General features: G+C 35.3%; 1 protein-coding gene and 1 pseudogene across 1 annotated transcript; both read left to right on the forward strand.

The window, feature by feature from the left end:
* The first annotated feature begins 562 nt into the window (after nucleotides 1–562).
* LOC132309633 (triacylglycerol lipase 2-like) lies at nucleotides 563–12,421 on the forward strand. The gene is made up of 15 exons (XM_059807924.1): nucleotides 563–927; nucleotides 1,167–1,239; nucleotides 2,456–2,520; nucleotides 5,933–6,042; nucleotides 7,852–8,055; nucleotides 8,142–8,187; nucleotides 9,305–9,499; nucleotides 9,604–9,714; nucleotides 9,807–9,947; nucleotides 10,026–10,136; nucleotides 10,280–10,423; nucleotides 10,521–10,561; nucleotides 10,976–11,055; nucleotides 11,137–11,232; nucleotides 11,417–12,421. Exons 1-15 carry the CDS (start codon nucleotides 802–804, stop codon nucleotides 11,734–11,736), a joined length of 1,863 nt encoding a protein of 620 aa, XP_059663907.1. The 5' UTR covers nucleotides 563–801; the 3' UTR covers nucleotides 11,737–12,421.
* A 761-nt stretch (nucleotides 12,422–13,182) lies between these two features.
* Nucleotides 13,183–15,127, forward strand: LOC132309635 (triacylglycerol lipase 2-like; annotated as a pseudogene).
* Nucleotides 15,128–16,934: the final 1,807 nt, after the last annotated feature.

The raw sequence follows: 16,934 nt of genomic DNA on the forward strand, positions 1-16,934 counted from the left end.
AATTTCGGGCTGGGCTCGAGTAAATTCGGGCTGCCCAGCCCGATTTGCAGCCCTACGTGAATCAAACCGAACCAAATCGATTTTTTACGATTTGGTTTGGTTTGGTTCCTTTGATCAAATGGTTTGATTTTGTTTCAAATTTTATGAATCCCTTAGAATTAGTTTGGTTCCAAAAGACTCTTAAACCGGTCCAAACCGAACCCGAACCGTGTGCACCCTTATCTAATCACACATGCAAATAATTCGTAATTACAAAATTAAAAATATGATAAATAAGAATAATAAATTTTTTTTGGAATAAATTCAACACCCTCTCTCTAATTTATTTATTTATTATTTTTTTATTTTATAATTATAAATTATTTGTACATTTATAATTGAACCAATAAGACTAGTCAGATCTATACCTTTTTTATATGAACCAATTAAATTTAATATGACAGGGGTAAAAATAATTATTCATTAAATCAGAAATGGTGATTTGATTACTCTCTGTAACTTAATAACTAAAATAAAATTTGTCCATTTATTAGTAGTTCATCTCAAATTCAGTTATGATCTGTCCATGATGTAGGTCCTTACAAGGACATAAGTATTGTTCCAGATAAAAACTCTAGGCAATTTCCGAAAAAAAGAACTCTATGCGGACATTGGTTCAGCCTTCGTGAAGAAGAAGAAAGAAAAGGAGTTGAAAACTTTTCCCACGCAGAAAATTGACGTTTGGTTTCGAAGAAAATTGCTTTATTCACTTGAAATCGGAAAACATCGATCCACCCAACTGGGTGTCTGGTGTATTGCAGTATGCAGCGTTTGAGGAGTCTAAGGAGTTCTGGGTCGTCGATTATTGGGCACCTATCAGTGCCACAGTTGAGGAAAAAAGTTTCGAATTCAGTGTCTGCTGTTCAGGACACCTTTTTTTCAACCAAGGTACTCTCTCATATATATATATATTCTAATTTTTTAATTTTTAATTTTTTTTATATTGATCATGCTCCGAGTATAGCTAAGTTAATGGGTATCTATTTATATATGTAAATATATATATATTTCTCCTTGGTTTTGTTGTTTGGGCGCGATTTGATTTTGAAGTGTCTCTTTAGGGTTTTCTGCAAATAAGAAATTTATATGGGTTTCTTATGCTTTTGTGTTCTGTGTTGATGTTTTAGGAAATCTTCGAGAGCCACAAAGTGGTTTTTACAATCTCGACTTCCTTAGCATCGATTCTTACAGCATGGGGTGGTATGTTCCCTTTGACACTGAGATTAATATGTATCTTTTTTGTTATTTTTTATGTTTTAGGTTTTACATGTTTGCAATGCAAATTCTTGCTGAAGTATTATAGGGTTTTAGCAGTTGATAGGATTCATATAACAATTTTCTGTATCTTTGCTACGGAAGGAGTAATTTTGTGCACCTACTAGATTAGAGGTGCACTTGCATGGGAAGATTTTAAGTCAGACCTACACAAACATTAAAATGATTTTAAGTTAAAGGTGACATGGAACAGTTCAGAAAAGAAGCTTTTTTTTTTCTTCCCCCTTTTCCGTAGGAAGACGATGACTTAAATTAATGGACAATGTTGAGCCGCAATTTATGCTATTTTTCGTTTTTCGGAAGTTGACGCAATTTATGCTATTGAAGGAACATTTGGTTCATTTGGTGTGTCAGCTTGATTTAGAAGAGTGATGACTCTGCCTCTGTTTAATTATGATATTTGGGATGTGGGTCTCTTTGGCCAGCCTTGTCTCACATATCCTTATCTTCTGTAGTACAACATTACTGATATTTTAAATTTTGCCCGGGATCTGAAATTTATTGAGGTTTAGCTTTGTACTGAATACTTTTTTTCAATTTATGTTGTTTCTTTGTGCAAATAAGGGGATCTGATTTTCCTTGGAGAGTATGCTGCTCTCTCACGAGGCCTTGGATTGGTTGGAAGTGCTTTCACTTCAGTCGTGTTCACAGAAAGAATGGTGATTTATAAAGTTTACACAATTCAACTCAACACAGACTTGTCTGTGTGTGTTGGAGTCAGCTATAAGATTGTTATTTTGTTATATTATGGATATCCTTTTTGATATTTTTTTTTGGTTGAATAATGTTTGATGCTTTTTTTTACCCTTCATGTCATTATCTATATCATCTATGGTCTTGTCTTCGTTCTTGTGGCTCTTCAACCTAAGCAATATTACATACTTGGTGTATTCATGAACTGATTGGCTGGCTACATGAGCAATACTGCATGATTAGGCCTTCAGGCAATCAGCTCAACAAAGCCTTTTTCCAACTAATTGGAAATCACTTGCATGATTACTATTTCACCATTCCATAGCATTTTTCCATTAATACTTCCAACCTATGTTATAGAATGTCTTATTACAATTTGTCACTGATAAATTATTATTTTTAGACTTGCAATTGGACTTCTGGTTAAAAGTATGTGATGATGGTGCAGGTTATACTTTACGCCACATTCATGAATCAAGAGTTACTGAAAGGCTTGACTCAATTGAAAAATCTGTGAGTATTTGTGCATAACTTTCCCTGACAGCAGTTGCTCACAACACCTGTATACCTTCTAATATGTAATATTTTGGTAACTAAATCTTTTAAGACTACAATGATAGTGAGAATTATTGTCCTAAGTTGAACAGAGTATTACTTGGTTAATCGATCCATACCCTCAAATATCAACTTTATGAGTTTTTGTGCATGTCAGTGTTGGAATTAAGATTCTTGAGGTTAACTTATATATACGCGTGTGTGCGTGTATTATATCATCATCATCATCATCATCATGATGTTGGAATTAAGATTCTTGAGGGGTTATATACGTGCATATCTATAATATCATCATCATCGTCATCATCATCAACTTTGCCATAATCCCATATACACATATATTATAAGCACACGCATAAATAATGAGGATATTTGGCAACTTGAATATAAATATGATGCTTTGTACTTTGTGATGCATTTAATTGTTTCTTCATTTATCTTTGGAATGCAAGTTTCTAATCTCATCAAAATTTAGGTCTGCTTCAGATTGGCCCCTTAGGTGGCTATATGTGTCAAGGACATATTTCATCTTTTATTGATGAAAGAGACTGTTCTGGATCACTGTGATGTAATGTTGATGCTATTTCTGCTGTTCACTAATTATTCTGTAATCCTCAGTTATTGTACAAGATACAATGTCACTTCCAGATAGTAGAAATCTATTATTGATCCCGTAACATATATTTATCAAACTCGTTTTTTAATAATTGCGTTTTAGCAAAATTCTAAAAAAAAAAAGAAAAGAAAGAAAAGAAAGGGAGTCGACTCTTGTGACTTTAACAAGTCGTCATTTATTTTTTCCTAACTAAACAAGTCCAATAGAATTTGGCACACACTAATTTCCTAAAACCCTAAATCCATTCTAGTGTAAATCAAAATACATTTTCAGTGGTTATTACATATTAACATTTTAGATTACCAAATCTTTCAAAGAGTTATGTGATACCAATTTATAATACTGGTTATCTTTTTCATTTGATTCAAAGATTGGGGTGGCTGCCATCATCATTGATCCATTAGCAAATAGCACCACCACCAATAACATCTCCATGACATCCACCATTATTCATGGTGGCTTATGGGACAGCGATTAACTTCATGATAGTACTGATACCCGTCACCACCATTGCTATCATCACATAATTGCTAAATTGTTAATCCCTCATTACTGTGGCGACCTTGTGGGCGGGTGTGTGTGAGCGTGTGCAGGTGGCACCAGTAGGCTAACACACTGGGCGAGCTACAGGTGCACAATCCCACATCGCTTGGGTGTGGATGGGGCAAGTGCTATATGTAGATTCAACACCCTTCTATAACAACAACGCGTTTCAAAGTCGTGATGGCCGTGAACCCACCAGAACTCCAGAGTTAAGTGTGCTTAACCTGGAGTAGTACCAGGATGGGTGACCCCCGGTCTCGGGGAGCCAAAAGCAGACAATACTGTGTCTGGATAGGGTGAGGGTCGTTACAGTTACTATCTTAATTACCGCTGTTATACAACTGCTGTAACACTTTTATTCATCTCTGCCACTAATGCTATCAGATCATCATTATCAAAATCCCTTCCCCTCAGCAATTTGTGTTTTGTCAGACTTCATGTTTTAATTTTATTTAATGTTAAATTCCAATCCGGTTTTAGAAATAATTGGATTGAAAATGACCCATCCAAAAAGTGAACTTCAATTTCCTCACATGTGCAATTCTAATTATTTTTCAATTCTTAGTATTAGAAACAATTAGACCAATTCTAATTCCTTGAACCCAATGAACTCTACTATATTTTGTAAACTTTTGAAAAAATAGAAAAATAAAAAATTATGTCAGACAGATATGCTGGCTTTTATTTTTTATTTTTATGTTTTGTTATAAAAAAAGAGCTGCTAATGTTGCCGTTTGCGGTTATCTGTTTTAACTAAATTCACAAAACGTTTACAATGACGATCTTTTTCTATTTCTTTTTTTAAAATTACTAGTATAGGTGATTATTTTATTGTATCTATAGCATGGTTATTTCATTATTTGTAACCCTTTTTCCAGATTAATATATCTTTTCTGATTGTTTATGCTTCTCTTCCTTCTTTTGCTTGGATCTGTTTTGTGTTTTTATTCTTCTTTATACACACACACACACACACTTGTTTCTAGATTTTCCTATGATCCACTCTAAAATTCATGATTTAATGATATGTATATGTTCACTTTTTATCCTAAATTTGTAGGATTTTAAATTTTAAATTGCCATGTGATCCTAAAGGCCTATAAGTTCCTTTCCAGGACATGTCCAAATCTTCACGTTTTGCGTTACTCTGCTTACTTTACTCTTCATTTGTTTTCTTTTGGCGCTGTAGGCTATAATTCTATCATGTAAACCACCAGCTCGTAAATAATATTTTGTGGTTCTGTTGTATCAATGACTGAAGAGTAATGCTTGAATCTAGTCTTCTTTCCTCTATTATCTTTTCTCTTAGAAGACTCATTTTCTTGAATGTTGCAAAAATTTATCCAAGTAATTATTGTGTGTGTGTTGGCCCGATATTTATTTTTCCTTGGAATTGTGGTAGAAGAAAATTTTGCATTTTCTCAAAGAATCATTTAGTGTGGCGCTATTCACACTTCCAAAATGAACTTAGAGGCTCCACCTTTTAATTTTAATAAAGGAACTAACTAAACCCAAAGAAAAATGAATGTCTTTCTTCCGACATCAACTATGGGAGCAAAATTTCCTCAAATCTTCATGAAGAATGAAGATTTCCTGATAGGGAAGTTTTGCCCTGTGTGGTCTTGGTGCTTTTCCTCATATTTTCCAGAATAAGCATTGGTGAAGAATGTGTCAAGGAAGACCCATATTTCCTGATAAAAGAGGGAGAGCATTTCGCAGCAATCCTAAGATCAAGGTGGTGTTCAATTTTGCTGTAATTTAAGCATATGGGTATGGGTCAAGAATGGTTGAGTTTAATGTTGAATGTTAAAATTTTGATGTATGGGGATGTTCTAAATTAAAAGATGTTTTGGTCTTCTCAACTGAGCATGAATCGGCTGCAAAATTTGTTCAATATTTTTTTAAATTGAGACTTCTCCTCTCTTGTTGGGGTTTCTGAAGGCTTTTCCCCCTTTCCAACGACATGGTTACGCAATCGCGGGTAGCCTTCTCCCAGTACCCCCTTCCCACCCACATCCATCCAATGGGACCTGAACCCTGCACCTTTCCTTAAGGAAGGAGCAGAAAATACCACATTACCTATACAACCGGTGGTCTGAATGCTATTTTTAAGTGACTTTCCCACCTCCCTCCTACTTCTTTCTTCTTGGTGTCGTTTGTCAGATCTTATATGTAGTTTTAAAATTTTTTTTTTTCTTTGTTTTCTGGCAGATGAAAAGCAATTATCATATCGAACATTCCGACTTTAAGAAGCTTGTTAGTTCGGGAAGTTCCAACGCAGCAGCTTATGTTGCCACTGCAGGAACCTCTTTAATTATCGGGTTGGTTTATTTTTATTTCCTGTTGAAATATTTTTTTGCTTTAACAGTCTTTGAAAGTTGAACTCCTCTGTTTTATGTATTTCCGATAGATGGTTGTTGATAAAAGAACATTTTTGCTTGAAATGAAATCAAAATAAAAAAGAATTCCAGGTTTTTTGTGGGAGTTTTAGGATAGTGAGTTCCTGTGTACCTTTCATCTTGGGTTTACCATTGCATTCTTAAATTGAGGGTAAATATACAATATAATTTGTAAGTTGTTTTATACTTGAAAAGGAAAAAGTGATTTCGATCTCAGTCCTGCTTTTTTATTATAATCAATATATATATTTTTTCCTAAATAAAAAATGCATCTGTCATCTAGTTTGACTTACCAACTAATATGCAAATAGTGAAGCTTTCTCCTTGGATATTCTTTGATTGAATGCAAGGGTACTGCTCTCCGTCCTACTTGAACATTCATGTACCAAGTTTTATCTCTTTGTGCATCACTTGATTTGGTGAAAATCATGTTCTGTATCTCAGTATACATGTAAGTTCTTAAAATGAGTTGAAGAAAATGGAATTACACTTGGTGAATATCATCAAAATAGGAAATGATACATGTGAAGGAAATGTTCATGTTCAAAAAAAGTTGATTGTCCTTTTTTCCATTTTCTATTTGGGAAATGGGAAGATAAAGCAAAATAAAGTAGAGGCACACAAGACAGCGGAAAAGAAAAGGATAAACATATTGTCAAACAAGTTAGTATATTTTTGTTTATAAGCACACCACCTTTGGGCTCCAAATTTAGGTTAGTGAAGTTCCAGGTTCAAATTATGCTTTCAAATAGATAAAGATAAACTGTACTGCACTCAAATACAGTTTTTTTGGCAGAGGAGGCAGAAATAGAAGTATCTTTAAACCTATGAAGCACAGACACGGATACATGATATGGACACAACGTGATACGGATACAGTGAATTCTTAAAAAATAGGATACAATACGGCAAAGACATGGCTATATATTTGCGTATTACATTAGAATTTATATGTAAATTTAACATAATATATAGTAGTTGTTTTTTATGCTATATGTATAAGAAAATTATGACAATGAGTTCTGAGAGATACGCAGCATGGATAACATTATTTTTAAGAAACTATAAACTTTTCTTAACAAGTACTCCATATACGGTTAAGTGCTTTCATTCTTTCTTTCCTTTTTTTTTAACTTTTGCTATTTCAGAAATATTGTAAAAACACCTTTGTAATATTAGTACCAAAATTCATTTTTATGAGTTTTTTTTTCTTCCAAAATTTACATTTTCATAAAATTTGTTAAAAGAACAGTCAATTACTAAACTTAATAACTGTATTATTTGGTCAAGTAATGTGGAAAACCAAATGTGGGTTCTTGGGGGTATGTTATAGGGAATTTTTCCTGGTTAGGGCTTTTTTTTCAATCAAGATAGTTGCAGAAACCTTGATATTTTTTAACGTGTCAGCAGAAAATTGCACCAATCAGCAATGAAAACATAAAGTAAATAAATAAATAAAAATGGTGCCTATACAATAAATAGTGCTTGCCAGTTTAACAATAATTGTAGATTAGTAACATAGGCTTCATTTTTCATTTATTTTGTGTTTGATGTGGAAAGTTTCTAATTGGATCGGAGATAACGATGTGGAAAAGCGCCACAACACTTACTCATCGTTGTACATGGTATTGATGATTGTTTTATCATTCACTATCATATTTTCGCTTACAAAACTTTTGATATTTAGATTTGCCTTAACATTTTTTTGTTTTGCCTTTTGCTGAATTGCAGGTATGGCCTTGGTTGGCGTGGTGGAAAATGGTATGCAAATAGGAAGTTCAGAAGGGAGCAAATGAAATTGCTTGGACAAATAAAACCTAAAAGGTGGCAACTCAAGTTTCTAAGAAGACCATTAACAAGACCCAGACTGGGAGGAAGTACGGTTACGGTGTCAGAAGGATTGCAAAAGGATGCGACTGTTGCAAATAATCCTTGAGAAACCCATCAAGCCTGTTTAGAGATATAAAATAGGACAGCATTTGCTGTATGTGTTTACTGATAGAATGTGATGCACATTACAGGCTGCTTTCATTCCCTTCTGCTAGAAAAGAATCGTCCATTCTCCTGGTTACATTTTTGTTTTGGGCTATTCTAGAGGGATTTCCTTCTTTAGTACCTACCTCATTCCAGAAGACAAATTTTTATTGTATTTTTCCTTTTAAGAGAGATGGAAAAGCAATTATTTGAATGAGTTATTATTATCATCTTCAATTTTTGTTGCAAAGTTGCTCCTACAGTGGTGGAGATAGAAGTGAGTAAATACAATATACCTTGTAATAAATCTGAGTTGTTTTCACATCCCTATTCAAAATTTGCATTCATTTCTTTATATTATCTGAAACATTTTCTTCAATATCATGGAAAGGACTCGTCTCACAAAGAGCCTTCGTAACTACAGGAATAAAGCTTCACTGCACATCAGAAGTTTCCAGTTCATCGATTCATTCTCCTGCTTACAGTCTGCTATGGTTGCCTTTTTGTCTCAACAGTGTAATTGTGGGATGTTCACCTTGAAAGTATAGAATCAAACAGAACCAGTTATTGGAGGGATGCTATTACTGATGAAGATTTTAGTTTTGGCTTGACAAAGAAAATGGTTCAAGTTGTATAGCTTTAAAGTTTTGGAGAAAATTACATGCAACTGACATGTAATTTATTTATTTATTTATTTTTTTTATAACAATGCATGTCTGTTTGCTTATAAAGTTGGAAAGGGTTAGAAGTTGAGAAAGAGGATCCTTGTGTATGACAGGAGATTTTTCACCTTATGAGTCGGGGGTACCTCATAAAAGTCTGTTTTTCAGGTATCAAAAGGCAGCGATGAATCATAGATTTCTATGCATGTTTTGGAGCAACATATTTTAACTTCTAGGAGGAGACAGAAGGAACTTTTACAAGATATTGTTGTCCCTAATGCATGTGTTTTGGCATACCTTTTTGTCGCATTGGCCTGATCATCATTGCTAAGAATTTCTTCTTGAAAGGAATTCTGGAAGTGACGAAATCTAAATGTTTATCCAGTTTAATAGGAAGGGGGTAGGCCCTGTTAGATGATTTGTTTAAAGCAATGTGCAACATGTTTATACAGGTGGTTTGAAAGCTTTTCATAATTTTATACTCAGTTCTGTTTGTATCTGCATGCCATATACTATAAATAAGGCAGGGAAGTTAAGGCTTGTCACAGCAAGGAACAAAGCCAAGAATTATGGCCAGCAGTTTAGCCTCTGTAATTCTTGTGATTCTGTTCTGCGGGTCAGCAGTTGGAACAAGAACACAGTTGTTCTCGACCAAAGTTCAGGATGGTGCGACTCTAGGGGACGATGATGGCATCTGCAAGTTGATGGTGGAGACAAAAGATTATGTTTGCCAAGAGCACACAGTAATATTCATATGCCTGTATTCAATACCATTCAGTTTTACAAAATTCAAAGGTTTCTGGTATCAGTTGATTGATTGAATGTGATCTAAAATGCTGGGTTTCAGGTAACAACACGAGATGGTTATATTCTTAGCCTGCAGAGAATTCCAGTGGGACGGTCAGGTGGGACACCAGGGGACAGAACACCGGTCCTGCTCCAGCACGGGCTCCTGATGGTTAGTAATTCTGCTGCAGGTGGTTGGTTTACAGCATTTTAAATTGGCAAACCTAATATTCTTGATAAAACAAATCACTGGTGTGTTGGCAGGACGGGATAACATGGCTGCTGAATCCTCGAGATCAATCTTTGGCACTTATTTTGGCAGATAATGGGTTTGATGTCTGGATTGCCAGTACCCGTGGAACCAAATATAGCCGTGGGCATACATCTCTTAGCCCTGATGACGATGTAACCTTTCTTCCTCCTCCTCCTCCTTGTCATCCATCATTTTTTTCCCCTATTGGTTACTTTTAATATATTTTGCAGGCTTATTGGGGTTGGTCATGGGATGAATTGGTAGCTTATGATCTTCCTGCTACTTTCCAGTACGTGCATGATCAAACAGGACAGAAACTGCACTATGTTGGGCATTCTCTGGTGAATATGCATATATCTTGTTGCTTCATTCTGTACTAATGTTTACACAATATTGTAGTGTAGATAACAGTTTGTAAATGCATTATTGCATCATTCAGCTCTTGGAATTATTTGCGTGGATATTCTAAATTTCCAATCTTCAGGGAACTTTGATTGCTTTGGCTTCCTTTTCGCGAGGGCAACTGTTTGACATGCTACGATCAGCTGCCTTGCTCAGCCCAATTGCTTATGTTGGTCAGATGACCTCCCCACTTGCAAGAACTGCTGCTGATAATTTTCTTGCTGAAGTAATGACTGCTTTTCTCTTTATTTTAAAATTTCAGCAGAATGCAATTACCTCACAATCTATATACCTCACAATCTATATGTATCTTATTGTAACAGTTCCTATATTGGTCTGGTCTTCATGAATTTGATCCAAGAGGGTGAGAAAGCATTTCTTCTCCATCCTTTCATATGCCACTTTGCTGCAAGTATTTCAATCTTACTTCTATTGCCAGTATGCTGACAGGATAGAAGCTAGAGATAATGCTTCTAAAATTTGTTAAGTGTTTACTATTAGAGCACTCTTGACAGGAGAACGAAGAAAAAATCATATATTGCTGACAGTTTCTGGAGAAGTTCGAAACATAAATGTGAAATCTCTCCCATTTCTCAACGAAAGCAATTTTAGAATTAAAAGATAGTTTACATATTTCCCCAGTTGGAATGAATCTCCAACTATTTTCTTAGAAATCCTATCAAAAATAAGTTTAAACTATAAATTCACACCATGCTTTGTGGTGCCTACATAATTGATGAATGAGATTGGTGATTGGGTTCATTTCTCAAGTGAGCAGGAAGGCTGCAATTAAACTTCTTCAAACTATCTGCAAAAAACCAGGTGTTAACTGTGCTGACTTGTTGACCTCTTTCACAGGTAATACATATATTCTTGCTTTATAGATTTTCTCCTTGACCTTAGCTTCCATTACTGACTTAGCATATGCTATAACTACAGGTCAGAACTGCTGCCTAAAATCCTCTGTCATAGATGTTTTTCTAGAGCATGAGCCTCAGGCAACGTCAACTAAGACGTTAATCCATATTGCTCAGAGTAAGTAAATCAAAATTTATGTTCCACATATCATTACTGCTAAATGGACATGGGTTGAAGCGGTGAGAAAGGACATGATTACCTTAAATTTAAGTGTTTAACCAAGATGAGAATTCACTAAATAATCTGAATTAATTTTCCCTGGAAAACAATTTCCAAATATAATTTTGGGGTTTTTGCACAGTGATCAGAGACGGAACTATCACCATGTATGATTACAATGATGAGGATGAGAACAGGAAACACTATGGGCAGCCCACTCCTCCAGTCTATGACATGACAAACATACCAAATGACCTTCCTCTCTTCCTCAGCTATGGAGGGGCGGATGCACTTTCTGATGTCAATGATGTAAAGCTCTTGCTGGACAACCTCAAAGATCATGAAGGAGACAAGCTTGTCGTTCACTACACAGATAATTATGCTCATGCAGACTATGTCATGGGTGCGAATGCTAAGCAAGCTGTGTATGATCCTCTCATGGCCTTCTTTAAGCTTCAATGAGAACCTCAACTAGAAGAATGATTGTGGATTCTTGTCTTTTTTTTCTTTCTCATTAGCAAGTTGCATCTCAAAATATGTTCAACCCAAGTTTTCTTTGTCTACCGTCAATTGTCATACTCCAATTGTAAAAGTGGCTCTACGTTAATACAGTGAAGTATCGAATTCCTTGTCCCTCTCTTGAGAAGTTCTTTGGTCGTTGGCGTAGGTGTTTCTTGTTATATTGACGATGGATTTTGAACATGTACTTTTGTATCACTAGAAAGCTTCATTTGAATCATTACACTACAATACCACCAACAACAGTAGAATGTTCTATCAATTTACTCATAGTGGTTTGAGCCATCCAGACCATCCTATATGGAGTTCTCATTCCATTATCTAGCTTGTAGGCATCTGCACTGGGCCTGAGCCTTTAAAAAAAACCTGACCAGTACTGCAGTAAGAGAGTACCTCTGCTAAGGGGATCTGTCCCCAGGTCATCCATGAGAGGAAAAGTAGTATATCATCAACTTTGAAGAACTTGCAGACGCAATTCACATACCTTGTAAAGAATTTGAGTTAAACATATTTGTTTTCACATATCTGTTCAAAATTTGCGTTCATTTCTTTCTATTATCTAGGAACTCTGCTGTAAAATAAAGCTTTACTGCACATTAAAAGTTTCCAATTCATCGATTCATTTTCTTGCTTACAGTCTGCTATGGTTGCTTGTGTCTTTATAGTGTAATTGTGGAATGTTTACCCTTGAAAGTTTAGAATCAAACAAACCAAGTTATTGAAGGGATGCTATTACTCCAGGTTTAGGAAGATTTAAGATGTGCTTCGACAAAGAAAATGGTTCAAGTTGTATGAGTGCTTTTACGTTTTGGAGAAAATTACGTGTAGCTAACGTATATTTTTTGTGGTAACAATGCATGTATGTTTGCTTATAAATTTGGACAGGATTGGAAGTTGAGAAAGACGACCCTTACGTATGACAGACGAGATTTTTCACCTTATGAGTTGGGGTATTGCATAAAAGTCTGTTTTTCATATATCAAAAGTCAGCGATGGATCATAGATTTCTATGTATGTTTTGGAGCAACAAATTTAGCTTGTAGGATGAGACAAAAGGAACTTTTACATGATATTGTTGTCCCTAATGCATGTGTTTTGGCATACCTTTTTGTCACATTGGCCTGATCATCATTGCAAAGAATTTCTTGTTGAATGGAATTCTGGCAGTGATGAAATCTAAAAGTTCATCCTGTTAAATAGTTTAATGATAGGAAGGTAGTAGGCCCCATTAGATGATTTTTTTAAAGCAAACTGCAATATCTTTGTACAGAATGTTTGAAGCATTTCATAATTATATATTCTCAGTTCTGTTTGTATCTGCAATTTATATACTATAACTAATGCAGGGAAGTTAAAGGGTTGTCACAGCAAGGAACAAAGCCATGAATTATGGCCAACAATTTAGTCTTTGTAATTCTTGTGATTCTGTTCTGTGGGTCAGCAGTTGGAACAAGAACACACTCGAGCAAAGTTCAGGATGGTGCGACTTTAGGGGACAATGATGGCATTTGCAAGTCGATGGTGGAGACAGAAGATTATGTTTGCCTAGAACATACAGTAATATTCATATGCCTAATGCCTGTATTCAATACCATTCAGCTTTACAAAATTCAAAGGTTTGGCATCAACTGATTGATTGAATGTGATTGAAAATGCTTGATTTCAGGTAACAACACGAGATGGTTATATTGGACGGTCAGGTGAGACACCAGGGGACAGGCCACCAGTCCTGATTGCAGCACGGGCTCCTGGTGGTTAGTATTTCTGCTACAGGTGGTTGGTTTAAAGCGTTTTAATTTGGCAAACTTTGTATTGTTGATAAAAGGAATCAATGCTGTGTTGGCAGGATTGGGTAACATGGCTGCTTAATCCTCCGGATCAATCTCTGGCACTTATTTTAGCAGATAATGGTTTTGATGTCTGGATTGCCAGCACCCGTGGAACCAAGTATAGCCGTGGGCATATATCTCTTATCCCTGATAACTCAGTATCCTCTCTTCCTCCTACTCATCCTCCTCTTTCTCATCCATCAATTTTTTTTTTTTTTTTTTTTTATTCTATTGCTTACTTCTAATATATTTTGCAGGCTTATTGGGATTGGTCATGGGATGAATTGGTAGCTTATGACCTTCCTGCTACTTTCCAGTATGTGCATGATCAAACAGGACACAAACTTCACTATGTTGGGCATTCTCTGGTGAATATGCATATAGCTTGTTGCTACATTTTGTTCTAGGAATACGCTTAGATTATAATGTAGAATGCAGTTTCCCGATTTTAAATCCTTTCGTAAGGAACTTTGATGTATATGAACGTGTTCTATTTGCCTCGTTTTTCTCTAGGAATCATTTGACTTATGTGGATGGATATCCTAAATTTCCAATCTTTAGGGAACTTTGATTTCTTTGGCTTCCTTTTCGCGAGGCCAACTGTTCAACATGCTAAGATCAGCTGCCTTGCTCAGCCCAATTGCTTATGTTGGCCAGATGCCCTCCCCAATTGCAAGAGCTGCTGCTTATAATATTCTTGCTGAAGTAACGACTAACAACTACTCTTCTCTTTATTTTTAAATTTCAGCTGAATGCAAGTACCTCACAATCCATATGTATCTTATTGTAACAGCGCCTATATTGGTCTGGTCTTCACGAGTTTGATCCAAAAGGGTGAGAAAGCATTTTTTTTCTCCTTCCTTTCATATGCCACTTCGCTGCTAGTGTTTCAATCTTACTTCTATTGCCAGTATGCAGACAATATATATAGAAGCTCGAGATAATGCTTCTGAAATCTGTGAAGTGTTTACTATTAGAGCACTCTTTGACAGGACAACGAAAGAAAAATAGAAGTATATCGCTGACATTTTCTGTAGAAGTCCGAAAGATAAATGCAAAATCTGTGTCATTTTTCAACGGAAACAATTTTAGAATTATAAGATTGTTACATATTTTCCTCAGTTGGCATGAATCTCCAACTATTTTCTTAGAAATCCGTACAGAAACAATGTAAAACTATAAATTCAAACAATGTTTTGTGCCTACATAATTGATGAATGAGATTGGTGACTCAAGTGGGCAGGGTAGCTGCAATTAAACTTCTTATAACTATCTGCAACAAACCAGGTGTTGGGTAATACATATATGCTTGGTTTACATTTTTGCTCATATCGACCAGTAAAAAATTCAGATTACATTGCTGACTTGAAAAAAAATGACTGCGGATTCTTGTATTTTATTTTTTCCTTCTTACTAGTAAATTGCATCTCAAAATATGTTCCGGTCAACGGAGAGGTTGAGTGTTCGAGCCCTGTTGAGGGTATTATTGCCGGTGTGTTGCTTGAACTTCCAAAAAAAAAAAAAAAAATAGTGAAAATTTGTGTTTCTTGTATTCTTGGAAATGGATTTTTTTACAAACATATACGTCTTTTTTTTATTTTTAAATTATTGTTATTATCAATTCGTGTTTTTAATATCAAAATTTTCCATCTCCAATCACTCAAACAGCTATATAGTAACATTTTCTCATTGCTAGTCAATGTGCTGATATTTTTTGCAACTCCACAATAGGGTTTCAGCCCGTACACTAGTTTTTATTATTTTTTTAAAGTTTCGATTTATTCTTTGTCTGACACATGCGTTACAGTAATTTTTTTTTTCCTCACAAAAAAAGTAAATCGGACATAAAAAGGTACAACAAGAGGACCTTTCAAAATTGGAACATGCTTAATTACGGAGTTTTGAGAAACAGTAAAAACAACATTGAACAACAAGGCCATTGGTAGGTGTAACATGCCTCATATACTGTAGGACATGAGAATGGGCTTGGGGACTCGAGGCAATGTTTGGCAACATTTTTTTTCTTAGTTGGTACTAATACACGCATGCTTTTATTGAAACTCAAACCACTGACCTCCCTTTAGAAAGTAGGAACTCGGTACCACTAGAGGCCACTGACCTGTTATGGTAAGCAATATTATTGCTTGGTGCAATGATAAAAGTTGAGATTGACAGGCGTAAGGTCACCCGGATAATACTCTTAATTTTAAGTAATTGCAAATGATTTCTACCGGATCTATGAATTTGTAAATCGAAGAACACCTTCAACCTCAAAGATTTTATATCCTTCCATGAAATGATTGCAATCAATTAAGTAATGGAGGAAAATACAAAAAAAAAAATTGCTTCAAGATTCTCATTTTTTTTTTCCATAAATTGAGAGATGAACAAATTAAAGTCCATTACAACATCATTAAAAATGCTATCTATCAGAAAAAGAAATACACATACATGAGGATCTTTTTCTTTTTCTTCTTCTTCTTCTCTCAAAGATAGATGTTAGGCCTCATGGTGAAATGATTTTGAGCAGCAATATGAGCAGCCACAGAGGGATCAGCATAGATATATTTGGCGCGACTCTTTTCCTTTCCTCCTGATGGCAGGACAAGCTCATCACAGTAAATAGCCTGAGGAGGCGACAATGAAGCAGCTTCACTGGACCTCCTCCTACCAAGAAATGCCAACTTCTTTAGCTTTCTACATATTTTTACCATAAGCTTTCCCCTTCTCACAGACTTGTCATCTCCTCCTCTGTTCCCCATGAATCTTTAGCTCTCTGTGTGTGTGTGTTAGTGCGCGCACACACATATAATATTAATATTTAATGGGGGAGTGAGTACTTATATATACATCACATGGAATTTGTGTGGCAGTTTTGTGGGCTTTGCTTATTTCATGAACCTTGGTTGTGGAGAGAGACAAGTAGAGGTTTCAAATGAATGAGAGAGGCCTCATTTATCTTGTTTTTTTTCTTCGTTTTATAATTTGTTTGCAGACTTTGTTTTCGGATGTTACAAACCAGTTTGTTTTTTTTCGGAAGTTTACAAACCAGTTTGTTGAGAGAGAGAGAGATATTTTGGTTGTGTGTGTGTGTGTGTATATATATATATATATAGTACCAAAAAGGAGTAACCGAAAGTATGAAGCAAGGATGGGATAATTCCAGGTTCCAAACGTAACATAGCCGTTATCTTTGTCGAAGACATTATGCGTACACACATAGACTAAATGATGCGTACACACATAGACTAAATGATACAGACAAAAAATTACACTGATGTTTGGTTTTTTTTTTTTTCAAAAAACAAAATT

Source organism: Cornus florida, unplaced genomic scaffold (assembly GCF_030987335.1).
Source record: "Cornus florida cultivar Cherokee Brave unplaced genomic scaffold, ASM3098733v1 CherokeeBrave_3.0.0_Hap2_Chr05, whole genome shotgun sequence".
Lineage (NCBI taxonomy): Eukaryota > Viridiplantae > Streptophyta > Magnoliopsida > Cornales > Cornaceae > Cornus > Cornus florida.

Bases quoted from the DNA above. Each gene is read 5' to 3' on its own strand.
- LOC132309633 (XM_059807924.1), top strand. From the start codon at position 802: ATGCAGCGTTTGAGGAGTCTAAGGAGTTCTGGGTCGTCGATTATTGGG. The intron at 8,056-8,141 runs AGAAACCCATCA...TGCACATTACAG, and splicing joins ACTGTTGCAAATAATCCTTG to GCTGCTTTCATTCCCTTCTG. The intron at 9,948-10,025 runs GTAACCTTTCTT...TATATTTTGCAG, and splicing joins CTCTTAGCCCTGATGACGAT to GCTTATTGGGGTTGGTCATG.